Source organism: Anarhichas minor, unplaced genomic scaffold, assembly GCF_050575085.1.
Source record: "Anarhichas minor isolate MPS153535 unplaced genomic scaffold, ASM5057508v1 ptg000023l, whole genome shotgun sequence".
Taxonomy (NCBI): Eukaryota; Metazoa; Chordata; class Actinopteri; order Perciformes; family Anarhichadidae; genus Anarhichas; species Anarhichas minor.
Genome location: NW_027466469.1, coordinates 6,449,539 through 6,464,495, shown reverse-complemented (window position 1 = coordinate 6,464,495; position 14,957 = coordinate 6,449,539). Strand labels below are relative to the sequence as shown.

General features: G+C 41.4%; 1 protein-coding gene across 1 annotated transcript; it reads right to left on the bottom strand.

The window, feature by feature from the left end:
* Positions 1-2,700: 2,700 nt before the first annotated feature.
* LOC142955380 (ubiquitin-conjugating enzyme E2 variant 1-like) lies at positions 2,701-9,679 on the bottom strand. The gene is made up of 4 exons (XM_076096880.1): positions 9,640-9,679; positions 7,677-7,825; positions 6,002-6,127; positions 2,701-3,814 (listed from the first exon to the last, which is right to left on the bottom strand). The coding sequence occupies exons 1-4, from the start codon at positions 9,659-9,661 to the stop codon at positions 3,668-3,670; spliced, it is 444 nt and encodes a 147-aa protein (XP_075952995.1). The 5' UTR covers positions 9,662-9,679; the 3' UTR covers positions 2,701-3,667.
* Positions 9,680-14,957: the final 5,278 nt, after the last annotated feature.

The window sequence follows — 14,957 nt, the reverse complement described above, 5'->3', positions numbered from 1 at the left end:
CTCAATTGAACCTGAATGACACTACCGGTAGCATTGGCGTGTGTATATATTGCGATTTCTTCGGGCAGTAGAAGCCACACTGTCAACATTTCTTTAGGAATTTTCTAGTTAGCCTCTAACACACAGGTGCTCCAATCACCAACATGCACCCAAGCACACAGGTGTTTATATGAGCTCATTAGTGATGTTGATAAACACACAGAGGCACTGAGACACACACGCACATACACTCCTCTCCCTCTATCTCTCTGTGTGTGTCTCTCTCTCATACAGTCATTCAGGTCTTGGAGGCTTTTAGAGGACCCCCCCCCCCCCCCCCCCCCCATTTTAAAATAAAAGCCTATAACTGTCTATCTGCCTGTCTCACTCTCCCACTCACTCAGTCCATCTAACTGTCTGTCTGTCTGTCTCTCTCCCCCACTCACTCAGTCCATCTAACTGTCTGTCTGTCTGTCTCTCTCCCCCACTCACTCAGTCCATCTAACTGTCTGTCTGTCTGTCTGTCTGTCTCTCTCCCCCACTCACTCAGTCCATCTAACTGTCTGTCTGCCTGTCTCACTCAGCCTCTCTCTCCTCTCTGTCTATTTTTCTGTCTGTCTCCCTCTCCCTCTCTGTGTCTCTCTCTATCATACAGTCTTTCAGGTCTTAGATATTTTTAGAGGACTTCCCCACCCCCCCCCCCCTCCCACCATTTCAAATTAAAAGCCCCACAGAATGAATTCTAACTGGAATGCTTGTGATGAAGCCTCTCATTTTAGTGTCAAACATTATGATTCTGTCTCCTCTCCCTCTCTCACCCACCCAGTCCCACCCTTTCAAAATAAAAGCCTCATGGATTAACTGTATTTAAACGTTAAGCTCAAAATTAGGCTTTTTTGTTGAAACAATGAATGCTCTTACTAATACTGCTACTAATATTTCTAGTATCACTACTACTACTACTGCTACTACTACTACTTCTACTGCAACTTTTGCTGTTGCTACTATTACTACTACTGCTATTACTGATACCATCACTATTATTACTACAAATACAAGATTCAATCCAAGAGTATGAATCTAAAATGCAGAAAAGAGAGTAGCGCTATCTCAATTTAACCTGAATGACACTACCGGTAACATTGGCGTGTGTATATATTGCGATTTCTTCGGGCAGTAGAAGCCACACTGTCAACATTTCTTTAGGAATTTTCTAGTTTTATAATTGATATGCATGGGTGGATTATGAGACAATGGGGTCCCGACATGCAAAAGGTCCCACCACCACTCCTACTACCAACTTTAGAGTTGCTAAGCCTCTTTTCTGTTGTTTTGTCTCCTTTTATTTGCTTTGTGTCTTTGTAGTCATTTTGAGTCTCTATGTAGTCATTCGTTTCTCTTTGTAGTCATTTTGTGTCTCTTTGCAGTTGCTTTGTGTCTATGTAGTCACTTGTGTCTCTTTGAAGCCTTTTGAGTGTCTTTGTATCAATTTGTAGTTGTTTTATGTCTCTTCCTGGTTGGCACGTGTCTTTTTGAGGGACATTTTGTAGGTGAAGGCCGCAGAGTCTAATGACACTGGTCCTCTGGGCCCGTGTCCGGTTGGGTCATTCAGTGATCCATCCATGTCGATCAGGAACCATGTATCGCCAGGAGTCAGCTTAGTTGTATACAGCATTGAATCTAGCGGATAATTTCTCCTCGAGAGTCCATAAAAGCTTTTGTGTATAGTATGTAAGGGAGTGAAGGGCACCCGGCTGTATCACCCACTGTGATTGATTCACCAATCTTTTCTGCCCCAAGCTCGGGTCACGTGCCTCTCTTTGTCCCGTTTCCCTGCAGAGAAGAGGGCAGATAGCAGCACCAACAGCTGCTGAATGGGGATGCTGCTTCTGGTTACACTTAGAGAAGCATCTCACTTCAGCCCAGAGACACGCCCAGCAACTAAACTCCACACAGCTTACTTTCACCACTGATGCCTCTCCACTTGTGATCGAAGAGACTATTATTCTTTAACATGAATGACAATAGGAACTTTTTTGCCACGACAAAATTGTAACAGGTTGGGTGCATACGAGCACCAAAAGCGGTTATGTGGATACACTTTGTGGTATGTTTGGGTTTTTCATCACATTGTCTGTTAGCACAATAAGTCTAAAAGTGGCATAGTTAGGGAACTCCACTGATTGTACACACACACATCAGTGTACAACAGTTATTTAACTCTTCCCAGTGTCTTTACTGTTCTACCATGGTCTTATTTCTAATTCATGTTGGTTGTGGTAAAAGTCAAAGAAAATGTTCCACATCATGGACAATAAAGTTTCTGACTAGAGTGGCTTTATCATATTTGAGAAAAATCCCTCAGAATAGAAAGCCAGCATTACACATTGGGAGCTGGAGCGTAATAGATGCTGCTGAATGAATAATGTAAAATGTAGGATCCAACATTTTTGGACTTGGACTCATAAGAAGTAAGTGAGCGTGAATCTTGGCCTGTTGCTTCTATTTTGACCATTAATTTACAAGAAGCAAGCAAAAACCTGCTTCACCTCTCATATGGGCACCTAAATATTGTTTTAAGACAGGCTTGAGAAACTGAACCTGCCATTTACAAGGTGAGCTACTGAGGTTGGCTTAGAACTACATTTACTTACTTAAGTCACAAGAAACCACTTCAGCGTACTGAAAGTTACCCTGAAGAATCACGACACAAACGCGTGCAAAAGTAATAACGTTTAATTCAAATAAAACCATGCAAAAGGTCACCATCACCCTGATTAGATTCAACCCGTCATAAAAAATAAACATCCAAAGTCGTACATTGCGTTGAGTGAGCGTTCACTGTGTGAGAGAGGAGACACAGGTTGGCCCAGAGACTGAAGAAACCCAAACAAGAACCCAAAAACAGCAGACAAACAAAAGCAAACAAATACGCAGCTCGGCCCGGGCCACAGTACAGTGGTGATGAGGTGCCGAGCACATAAACTATGTTCCTCTCCTCCCCCCACACCCCCCCTCCCTCCCACTGGCTGCTAACAATCAATCACCATCACAAAGCGCTATGAACCATATGGCACACAGAAGACTAGTCGGAGAACATGAGTGATGAGCCAGCAGAGCCCTGTTGATACATACGTTGCTGAATGTCTAGTAACAGTTATTTCCTGTGTCCTGGACATGCAGTTGTTTGAGGGGAAACCCGTGAATTTCACATCGTCGGGATTTTGCGAAAGCTGGGGAATTTGAGACCGACGCGAAGCACTGTGTGGGCTACTTTTATTTTTATCTCCATGAGGGGACCCGCAAATGATGCAAACATTTAGGTCGGGGGGGGGGGGGGGTTACACAAGTCGATTTGTTTTGCTGAGTTGATTCAAATCCCTCACTGCACTACCCAACAGGGACTAAGTGAAGAACGCAGCACACACTCGCATTATTGGTACACTCAATCAGGTCATTGATTATTTTACAATCTGGATGTAGAACACACGAGATAAGACAAAATAACATGAGTGAGATGTACATTATTTGTGTTGGGGGCTGTCTGGATGCACATCCCTCTCTCTGTCCAATGGGAGGCTGCTGAGGGGAGGGAGTGGAGAGTCTTGGATAACATGATGTAGTTTGACAGTGGTAGATTTGTGTGCGTGTGTGTGTGAGAGAGACAGGGAGGGATAGCAGCAGGTCCTCAGTTGCTGTACACCTGGCCTTCGGGTGGCTGGGAGAGCCGGCTGTTCTCTTTTAGCATCATGTGCTGTCTGAGCTCCTGCAGCACCATCCGGATGTTGTAGGAGTTTCTCCACCTGTAGAGTGCCGACAGCGCCTTTATGTCCACCTGAGAGGAGAGAAGGAGATCCTTTTTATTAAGGCCTCAACAAGAGAGACATTTAGAGCCTGGCTTCAATGTAGCCAATCCTGTGTGTTGTCACAAAGAATGCAATTAAATGATTTTAAGAGGACCACTTTTAGAAAACAAAAGTAACAAGAAGAAATCTGGCAAAGTTAGGAGTGACTTCTAAAAATGTTTTTGGTCTAAAAAGCATTTTAGGGCTAAACTAGCTCCTGAGTGTGAGAGAAGTTGGGGTTTGGGTACTGAACGTTTTTAGGGTACCAACAGAATAATGTTGGCCCTACAGAGTATGAGCCTGTCTGAGCCAGTGTGTGTGTGTGTGTGTGTGTGTGTGTGTGTGCGTGTGTGTGCGCCATCTGCAGAGAAAGCTCGAGAGGGGGCGGGACTACGTCACAGTGAGTCTGGGCGACGGTGAGCTGAATGCAGTCGCAAGTTTGGTGACACTTTTCACACCTCAACACTGCAATATAAAAGCATGGCAACATTCCTCACATGTGCTTCCTCTGACACACACATGACAACCTATCCTCATACAGTGGTTCATATGATATCTTGTATGAAAAGTTACTCTTTAACTTTTTTTCCAAAAGCAAGCAATGCATGTCACTTTCCACTTGTTACATGCAAGAGGACTTTTCAAAAATAAACTTCCGTTTTGACAGGAAGCAACTTAGGCAAGAAAACTACTGAGTTATGTTTAGGAAGAGATTGTCGTTTTGGTTAAAAGAACTACACAAGTAATGTGACAAATGAATCAAAGTTAACTTCTCATTCCACGCGGGGAGCAAACAGCGGTCTCCTGGGTGATTAGTGTTTGTTGGACCCCGCCAGTTTGTTGGGGGCTTTATACTTCCTCGTTCAAGATTGCGTGCATAACTTACAAAAACATTTTGAGGGATATCTATGAATTATGGTGCATTCATTTTTGGGATGAGAGCAGCCTGCACAGGACCACATTCTGAGGCAGAGGACTCATCAGTCACTGAGCCCTGCTTATAGTCAGTCACATGCTTTTATTAATGTATTAGTGGTGGGGCAGTTCATCCAATTACACCACAGATGATGGTTTGCACAACTCTCACTACTCCATCAAAACACAGATGCCCTCTTCAGACCACATTTGTTTGACAGTTCCTTAAGTGTACATTAAACAATTATTCACCACGCGCTCCCCGGGCGCCTATCATTGGCAGCCCACTGCTACCTATATACAGGGATGGGTCAAATGCAGAAGGCAAATTTCGTGTATGTGTATATGTATACGACAATAAAAATGGTTTCTGGTTTCAATAACTAAATGGATAAAGCTGATTTCATGCACACTATGTGCTATTACTTGGGTCAACTTCACCCCTCTCTCTTAGCTTAGCGGTTCTCTTGGTGCCTGACTAAAAGTGACTCCTGGCAGCTTTGTGAAAAGGTTTTAAGATGAAACTTTTAGCTCTGAATCTGTAGAACTATTTAGGAGGAGTCCTGAAGGTAACAGAAGATACTTTGTAAATATACGGCCACTGAATCTAAATCAAAATGGTAAAATAGACTGAGATTCTCAGCACTTGTAACTATCTTTACCTACTTTACCATCTGCTTGTGTTTAGACCATTGCTGACAATGTGGCGGGCGAAACAATAAGCAGGACTACTTTATGCCGTGTCTGCTTCACAGCGACGCTCTGTAGGTCAATGTGACGACGGATTCATCGGATTCAGTGGATTAGTCTGTAGGGTTCATATTTAAATTGACATCTGTTAGCCTTTCCTAAATACAATGGCTGGTCAAGGCCATTCCATGCTACGGAGAGTTCACTGATGACAAACCCTGTTTCATTTTCCGATAGAAAATAATACAATCTACCTAAAATGGGACCAGTGAAAGAAACAGGCCATATAAAACTTGTAACCTGTCGAGTCTCACTGTACCATTAATGGCGGTACAACGTTCCTAAATCACAGGGTTCCTAACAACTTACTACTAAAAGCTACCACAGAGACAGAAGCATAAGTCAAGTCTCGAACCCAACTGGCAGCACCTACTAGCAGAGCATGACTCTGTAAATGATGTGTATGTCTGATTCAGTGCACAGCACACCAATAAATACTTGAAATGAATGACCAACTTAGACTGCTGACCAGACAGGTGAGAACGGATGAGAGGTGAAATCTGGATACTCACCCCACCGTTTGAACCGTGTACGCAGCTCATGTTGATCTTGTTCACAAAGCGGACATGAGGGGGATGCTCCGGGTACCTGGATCCACATTCTATTCTCAGACTGTATATCCTTCCATCGTAGACGGTCTGCAATCAAAGAAACGGTGACAGGTTAGCTCACAGAGTGAGTCAGGGAAATGTGGAGGTGTGAATCAGAAGGATTTCACAATCTGACCCAGTGGCACCGATGACAAGCATCAAGGTAACTGCATAGAAATAGATAATATTCTAGCTGATGGAAAATAGGAGAAACAGCTACAAATGCTAAAGTCACCTTGGGGACTCACACCCCAACTTACTGCCATTGCAACCTTACATTTATATATGCTGTCTACTTTGTTCCTGTAGCACAGCGGTACGAGGATCAAGGCTGCCACATTCAATACTGCAAAAACACAAACTAACTAGTGCATGCCTGCATTTTGGTCTTTTCTTCTCAACCACACAAGGAAGTAGAACATCATCTTAACGTTGTAGAGAGTATGCAAGTGCCACCAAAGGAAGCACAACCACCCACAATGTTGGCGCTCAGGAAAACCTGCACCTTCCACCTCAGAGCTTCTAGGGCGCTACAACAGAAGCTACACAAACTCAACACATCCAGCTCCTCAGTGCATTCAGCCGTGGGGGCAGACCCTGGTATGCTGAATGAAAAGCTTAATGGCCCAACTGACTGACAAACAAAACCATCGCCTCATATAGCTCGTTCCCATGTAAATCCACCAGCGGCATGTACAAAGAAGTGGATCTGAAATGTCACAGAAATCAGAGGTCACAACATTTTTGCTTTAAATTTTAAATCAAATTATAGGGTGAGTGTGTTTTGGATGAAAAGTTTCACTTTAATGACATGCACCCATCATATGCTAAATTTCCACACAGTTGCGGTGCCTGGTCTTTTTTACAGTTCTGAGAGCACCAACCCAATAGAAGGTGCTGCAACGGTACCAAGCCGTCAGTGCGATGCTGTACGCCCTTAGCAACATGACCTGAGGTTAGCACAACAAGCTGAACCAACACAAATGACAAGGCAGAGCTTCCCGGTCAGCTACAGCAGCAACACAGAGAGAGAGAGTTGTGTATCAGACGAGGCCGGTGTGTTGTAGGATGACGGATGTGTTTCCATATATGTTTGACATTTGACGGCATCCCCCAGATGTGCCGATCACCACTACCAGTTTCCCAAAGGAAAAATGCTACCTCGGTCCCCAGCAGGAGGACTGTGTCTCTTAAAATAAATGAGAAAAAAATAAATAAACCATTTTGCAAATGGTTTTTTTTTTTTTAACCGCCATATTGAATTCACACCCAGCCCTCACTACTATGAGTATGTAACTCAGCCTCTGTTTACCATTTTACTGCCATTTCTTATGAGACAAGCCATTGATTCAGGTTAGCACAAGCAACATGGTTCTAAATGAAATGAGAACTCTACTGATTAGGAACAACCTGACACAGTTAGCGTTTGGAGGGCTCAAAGGCTTTCTTATTGTAAAACTTTGAAAAGTGCTGCCAAGAGTTAGATGATCCCCTTCTTGTCTTTCAAGAAAATGTGTTCTTATCCCATTTTTAAATCCAGTGCTGGAGAGAAAAGCTGTGTGATGCAAGAGCGTCGTAGGCCCTTTGGGCGGCTCACCTTGGGAGGGCCGATGATCATGCCATTCCACTGAGTTAGTGTCATGTCGTCGTCACTCACGAGGCCCCAGCTCACTGTGCCGTCTCCACCTCCCTTCTGACCTTCCTCCAGCTCCTCCAGCAGCCGAAAGCTGCGTGGAACTACACAGCCTACACGCACACACACACAGAGAGAAAAAGGATCATGACGTGAATTATTTCTATTCACACTTAAGGTAATTCAATCATATACAATACTTTCCCTGAACAGAGGTTGCTGACTAAAGCTGTAGGAAGGTGTGTGTGAAAAATAAAACCAACTAGAGTCACTTATCATTTTAAAAACTGATAGTATAAAATGATTCTAATAGTTCAATCTGTCAGTGATTTCTACTATAACATAGTATCAACCTGCTAACCACACTATGACTCAGGAAATGACTCAGTTGGGCATGATGATTAACGACTGTTTTGTTAGTTTAATGTAACTTTCTACATTCATGTTCCAGGTCAAAAAGGTGTGATTGCACTGTTGACAGTTGAAAACGCCTGAGACGGCTGACCATACATGGTCCAGCCTTGGTTCTGACCAAGTCTTGTTTCCCTAAGGCAGCAGTGCATATTTTGTGGCTGTATGTTTCTTTTGCATCCAAGTATGTTGAATTTATTAAATTAACACTTGGCCTCGCAGAATCAGCGACTACTTTACACGCCAGCTCGCGTGGAGGATCGTGAGCGCACACCTCGCCTGGTTATTACAGGCAGTTAAAAAGTAATAATTCATGTTGCTGACGAGATGGGGTACGTTTGTCGGGTCTGAAAGTAGCACAAGAACATGCACATGATCAGGACGGTACCACCCTCCTCCAGAGTATGAGCCAGGAAAAAACCCTGACCCAACGTCACCTGAGCAGTGTGTGGTCATGCAGACAGGACTTCATAAAAGAACATGCATCTACTTTGACGTTCACCTATAATGTCATTATCACAAATTCCATCTTTAAAAATGAAAATATACAGTGTCAAACATTGAAGGACAACATTATTTATATTACATGATGTCAAAATGATCAAATTATATTTCTTCATTTAGAGCACAAATTCCAAAAGCGGCTAATTAAATACGTGTCGGCCATAATGGCAGGCTGCGAAAAAAGGGCCATCTGTAACACATTGATGGCCAAACACAATCTGCGACATCCACTTTTAAACTGACCACACATATTCAGTAAAACGTACTTGGGTTTACACTAGTACATTATCAAATTGCCGTGAATATGTATATAATAAGACTGTACTTTGAGCCTTCATTCGTGACAGCAGGGTCCTCAGACGGACAGTGTTTGAATGGTAAAGTGAAGTTATTAGCTTTGGGGTAGCCAGGGGTGAAATACTAAATCGCCGTTGCTAGCCATTTAACGGGGTTACCTACTTATTTTTAATGTTAAAAACATACCGCTGCGGGTGACTGGTCCCGTGACATTAGCAGCAAGGGTTAAATACCTTTTACTTTTCAGAATTTCTTCCGGATAGCCGCGATTCTACAGTTGCTGCCTAGCTAACGTTATCTAAGCAAACAAGTTCCTCCAGCTATCAAGCTAGTCAGGGGCGTCACCGCCTTGCGAACAGAGAAACCCACAGATACCCCCAGACACATGGGCTTTGTGGTGTGCGGTGACTCCATATGAAGCCTTGTCTTTTGACCGGATAGCTTCATATTGGTAAATCAAAAGTTGTTGCCGATGTGCGGAATGTTCCTCAAAGACTGTGGGCCAGTTTAGCCAGCCAACGAGCTAGCTAGCTAGCAGCATATGACAGCATTTTCTCAAGCTAAATTTAATGTTTTAAACCGTCAAAATTCCTTCGCAGCTGGACTCTTGCACTTGCAAAACTATTGCGCACCTAATGTGGCGTACTGGAGATTATACCTCCTAGGGAAAATCAATGAAAATATACTGTCTGAACTGTCGGTGAAGTCGGCTTACCTAGTGCGGCGGAGGCCGCCATCTTTATCACTGCTTTACGGAAGCGCGCACGTATGAAGTTAACTGGCGCGTGACGTGACGTGACGAAGAAAATAAGTAGAGTTAAGTTCATATTTTTATTTCATTTAAATTGCTTCATGATATTGCTATATTTATACTTTTTACACTAGTGTTTGTGTGGCCGTTTTAACATTAAATAGCTGGACTGGATACATAGTCTATTGTAGTTATCTGTCATTTGATTCTTCCTGGTCTAAAATAACATTTCAGATATCCACGCTGACGTTTGTCCTATCCACAGTTTTATTTTTGATATGTTTGACATCTATAGTGAAAATATTGGATATCTGCAAAATAATTCTTACAAGGAAAAACTCCAATTTCAGATATCTATTATATAATTGTTGCTAATCATAACTTAGTTATTATCTTTTTGGATATTCAGGACAGATATCCACAATACATTTGTAGATATATACAATGACATTGTTTCTAGTCATAATTTAAATTTTTGATATCTGAAATTGCATTTTTACTATAGCAATAATGTCAGGTGTTGATATCCATAAGTACATTTACTAGTCACAATACATGATTGATAGAAGAAATTGAAATGATGGCCTATAACAATAGGATAGTAGATATATGAAAATAGTTTTTCCTATGAAGAATTATATTGCAGATGTCCAGAATGTTTATTCTAGATATCAAAAACGGAATTGTGAGTGTCTGTATCTGAAAGCCAATATACATGAATGGCAAAGGTGACGTCACTTTTCTTAGGAATAATTAAAGTACGGATATCTGCAGTACATATCCAGTCTAGCTATTAAATGTAAAAACAAGTTGCAATAAATGGCATTTGATTTGGTGCTACAGTTTCCTACAATATGAGCCCGTGGTGGTTATTGGAAGTGCATGTTCGCCATCTACTGGACATTACGGATAGTGTCAGATAAAAGGATAGATTCACTTTTTACTTTTATCTCCTGTCTGGAAGTCAACCTGTCAGGTGGCCATGTGAACACTGAAACAGGCTTCGCTTGCTGAAAACATTCATACCGGCCAGACAGAAAAATGTGAAGCTACCCTTTTAACAGAAAAATGTGAAGCTACCCTTTTAACTCGTAGCACACATCGGACGGATACATTTTTGAAATTGATACCTTGCTTATATTGTATTTGCTTGAGAACATTTGTGGCCATATTGGCAAATTAATTAATGAGTTTTGCTATATTCATGACTTTTTAATTTCTCCTTTTGAAAAAAACTACTACTATTTATCAACAAAATAAATGTTATTGTTGGGCTTCCAAAGCAACAACAAAGCTGGACAAATAAAGGTAAATCATAGGGCAGTTAAGTCCACAAGTAATGAAAGAATAGCTTTTTACATAAATATTAAATATATAAAAAGCACCAATTATCAACAATACAATAGGAAATAAATTGTCTATATACAGGTCAAGTGTTCTGTAAGTAGTAAACTATACAATATGTGCAAAGAAATAAATACTGAATGCATCATGGATCTGAACTAGATCATTATTTATAATATGCACATATGAAGATGGATGTTTCTGACCCATTGACTTTGAGACAATGGAACTGGAAGCGCAAAATTGCAAAAGTCATTCCTGCACCCAGTGGTGTATAAAGTACTCAAAAGCCATACTTGAGTAAAAGTAAAGATACCTTACTGGAAAACTACTCCAGTAAAAGTAAAAAGTCACCTATTAGAATACTACTTGAGTAAAAGTCTTAAAGTATCTGATATTTATTGTACTTAAGTATCAAAAGTAATTTTCTGATATTAAATGTACTTAAGTATTGAAAGTAAAAGTACAAGTAAATGCTGTTAATAAAAAAGCAAAGGGTCAGAATTTTGAGAATTATGAAGTTTATTATTTTAAGTGCTGTGGCCACCATGACCAAGGACAAGGAGCTGTGTTGAACATAATTGTGTTGGCTGTGATCCATCCAGGAGCAACAATGTTCAACATAACATATTGTACATAAGTATACTTTTGCATCTACTATGAATTTATCATCATAATTCTCCTCTAGTCGCAATATGACACTATGAAGGAGTTGTAACAGTGCGTTTATAAGTATGCTCATACTGACTAGAGGATGTAGAGGGCAAATGCATAATATTGTGTTCAGCAAAAAATATCCACTTGATGCATCAGGTCAGTGTTTAGAGAAAGGACACCTGCCTTGTAAACTCCTATGGGCCTGATTTGAACACAAAGGTTTTGCTCAAGCTGAATCTGCAATTGGGCGACTGCTGCCATCATAACTCCATCTGATCATCCACAAAATGACTCAAATATCAAAACATGATCAATACTAAAGCAGCAACACAGTCATTACTTGAACCTGAAAAATGTCCTGTTCATCTTCAAAAGAAGTTGGTTTTCAAAATTGCAAGAATTCCGTCTCGCTCTTCTTGGGCTGAAGACTAGTCCTGCGATGCTAAATAGCCTTTCACAGGCTGCTGAGGCAGGTAGAGGTGTGTTCAGCTTCACACACAGCTGGGAAGGATTTCCCTACAGCTGCGCTCTCGCGGCTCCTGTCAATCCTGAGACAACACAATCTCACAACTGTCAACACTTCCTCAGCTCACTAACTCGCTAGCGATCCACGGGTGTTGGTCTTCGTCACCACCGTAGTTTGTTGCGGAAGTAGCAGGTGCTTCCATTTCTGCTTCCGTCATGAAATCAGTCATCGTAGAGTGGAATTCTACTCATGTAGTCTCGCTAGCTATAGCATATAGCATCCTGGGCATCACTGGGAATCAAAACACCGCGGCTTTGAGAGCACTTGTTTGCAATTGCGCATTAACGTGATTAACCAATGATTTAACTTGCAAGCTAGGACCACTGATTCACCAAACCTGCTTGTTGCAGTCTGTGTTCCACCACAGTCCCCGACGCTGGTCTCATGATTCATTTTGTTTCTAAAGATAGATTTGATTTTGTAGCGAGTAACGAAGGTTTCAGGGGAAATGTATCGGAGTAAAAGTATCAGTTTTCTTTGCAAAATGTAGTGAAGTAAAAGTAAAAGTCAACAGAAATATAAGTAGTAAAGTAAAGTACAGATATCCAAAAAAACGACTTAACTATACACCACTGCCTGCACCACTATTATGTAAACTTGAAAGTGAGTCAGACTTATGACCACTGAGTTAATGCCATTTTGCTGTAGGTCATATTGTACATGCATGCAATAGGGAACCAGTTTGCAAACAATATGGTATATCAACAGATGTACAAGTATTTGATGAAATTTCACCAATGATGAAACATTAAAGCAGTGGAAAATCTGTAGTCTCAATGGATTTGTCTTAAGCAAAGGAATCCTGAAAATGAGTTTGAATTTTGCATCTCACTCCTCTTTTTTCAGTTCTTCGTTGGCTCATGGCTTTACTTTCCACCAAATTGTATGTACACTTTTGGAGGTACCCTGTTCAAGACCAAACAAATAAACAAAGAGACAAACAATTAGTTTGCATGATATCTCAAGCGTTGTAAGGAGATTCAAGGGTTAGGGTCCACTAGGGCCCATCATAATAGTGTGCACCGGGGTCGTCATTATAGTGTGCACGAGGGCCTGTCTCAATAGCGTGCACTAGGGCCCATCTCAATAGTGTGCACTAGGGCAGGGGTCCCCAACTGGCAGACCGGATCCGGACCTAGACGCAGTTGCATCCAGACTCAGGACCTAAAACCGATAGATAACTTGGAATTATTCATTTTAGACAAAAAGTTTAAACTTTAACCGGCGCATCTTATTCAGCTGTTACGGTACTTGTTCAGCAGTGCAGGAAACACACCGACCAATGCGTTGTAAATCACATCAGGTGATGCAGCTCAGCCAATCAAATATGAGTATTCTGACAAGTTTCCTGACTCGAGTGAGATTTACACACACCGTGACACAGGGGGCTGAGACGAGGAAATAGAAAGAAGAGCAGAGCTAATCAGAGGAGTCATCTCACATAACTTTCTCCAAAAAAAGGAAATGTGTTCAGAGAGAATAGAAATATATATGCAAGAATGAACAGACTCTTATATGTTAATATAACCACAGGTGGTTAAAACCAGCATGTCTCATATGTTCAGAAACCGTAACAATTGATAAAAGAGGCAAATGAAGCGCACTATAAGGCAAAGCACAACTCTTTTGAACAAACGCACCCACTCACATCTGAAATGAAGACAGAAAATAAACCTAAGAGCCCAATATGATCAGAATCCTAACACATTAGTTCACTTCACAACAATGATGTTAACAGAGAGGAATAGAGCTGAAACAAGTGGTTTAATAACCACAGATAAAGTCAATGCGCACTAATTTCTCTTTTTAGATGACAAAAATATAATATAACATTTTCTCCAGAACTTTTCCTAAATGTTCTCCATGAACCTTCATGGATGGAAGAAAAGTGAGAGAGAAGTTTCAGAAGGGTGAGTTTTTATTCCCATCAGTTATGAGCGCTGAAGAGCATTAGACTGGAGAGTCTGTCACTGTTTGGATATGTGATAATGAACATAGTGGGAAAGAGAAGGTTGTCCTTTGATCCACTTCTACCCAAACCTCCCCCAGCCCTAAGGGCCAGCCTTCCACCCGCTCACCCCCCATCCCAGCCTGCCCAGCTCCTCTCTCCTCTTTTTAGACCAGTTACTTGTCAGAGTGGCCAGAGACTTCGGGGCTGAATGGCTCAGTGTTTTTCACAGGGACAGGCATGCCCATTCACACTCAGCTTTTCCATTTTCAAACTCACGTCTCTGTCCCCGTGCTGTGAATACAGGCCTGTGCTGAGAAACTTACACACAAACAGCCAGCCACACGGACCGAGGGGCCCCTACAGAATCATGGCTATGATAGTACCATTAACTTCAAAAAAAGTTACATACAGTGTTTTGTATTTAGCTGTCACTATGTTGAGAGCCATATGGAGGCAATAGAAATGATGAAAATCTTATAGCACCTTTCAGTGGTGCTTCTGACATGTTCTACACTGTAATGAATTGCTGTAAATTTACTGTGGATTTACAATGGTATCTAACAGTATTTCATAATAACTGTAACATACAGTTAAATACTCATCCTTTGCATGTAAATTAACAGTTAATGCCGTCAATTAAGCATAATATAGATATAGATAGCCAGAATTGATCAGCATAATACATATTATTTTCTGTGAAGTGGTGGAAATACTCTTCTCTAAGTTCAGTAAGTTATCCATCAACATCCTACAGTTGATTGTAGGCTAATGTTTCTGCTATGATGATAGCACATTTTTATTAAT

Excerpts from the sequence above, each read along its gene's own strand:
- LOC142955380 (XM_076096880.1), bottom strand. The coding sequence starts at position 9,661 with ATGGCGGCCTCCGCCGCACTAG. Across the intron at positions 7,826-9,639 it reads GGCGGCCTCCGCCGCACTAG|GCTGTGTAGTTCCACGCAGC; the intron begins GTAAGCCGACTT and ends GTGTGCGTGTAG. Across the intron at positions 6,128-7,676 it reads TGATCATCGGCCCTCCCAAG|ACCGTCTACGATGGAAGGAT; the intron begins GTGAGCCGCCCA and ends CTTTGATTGCAG.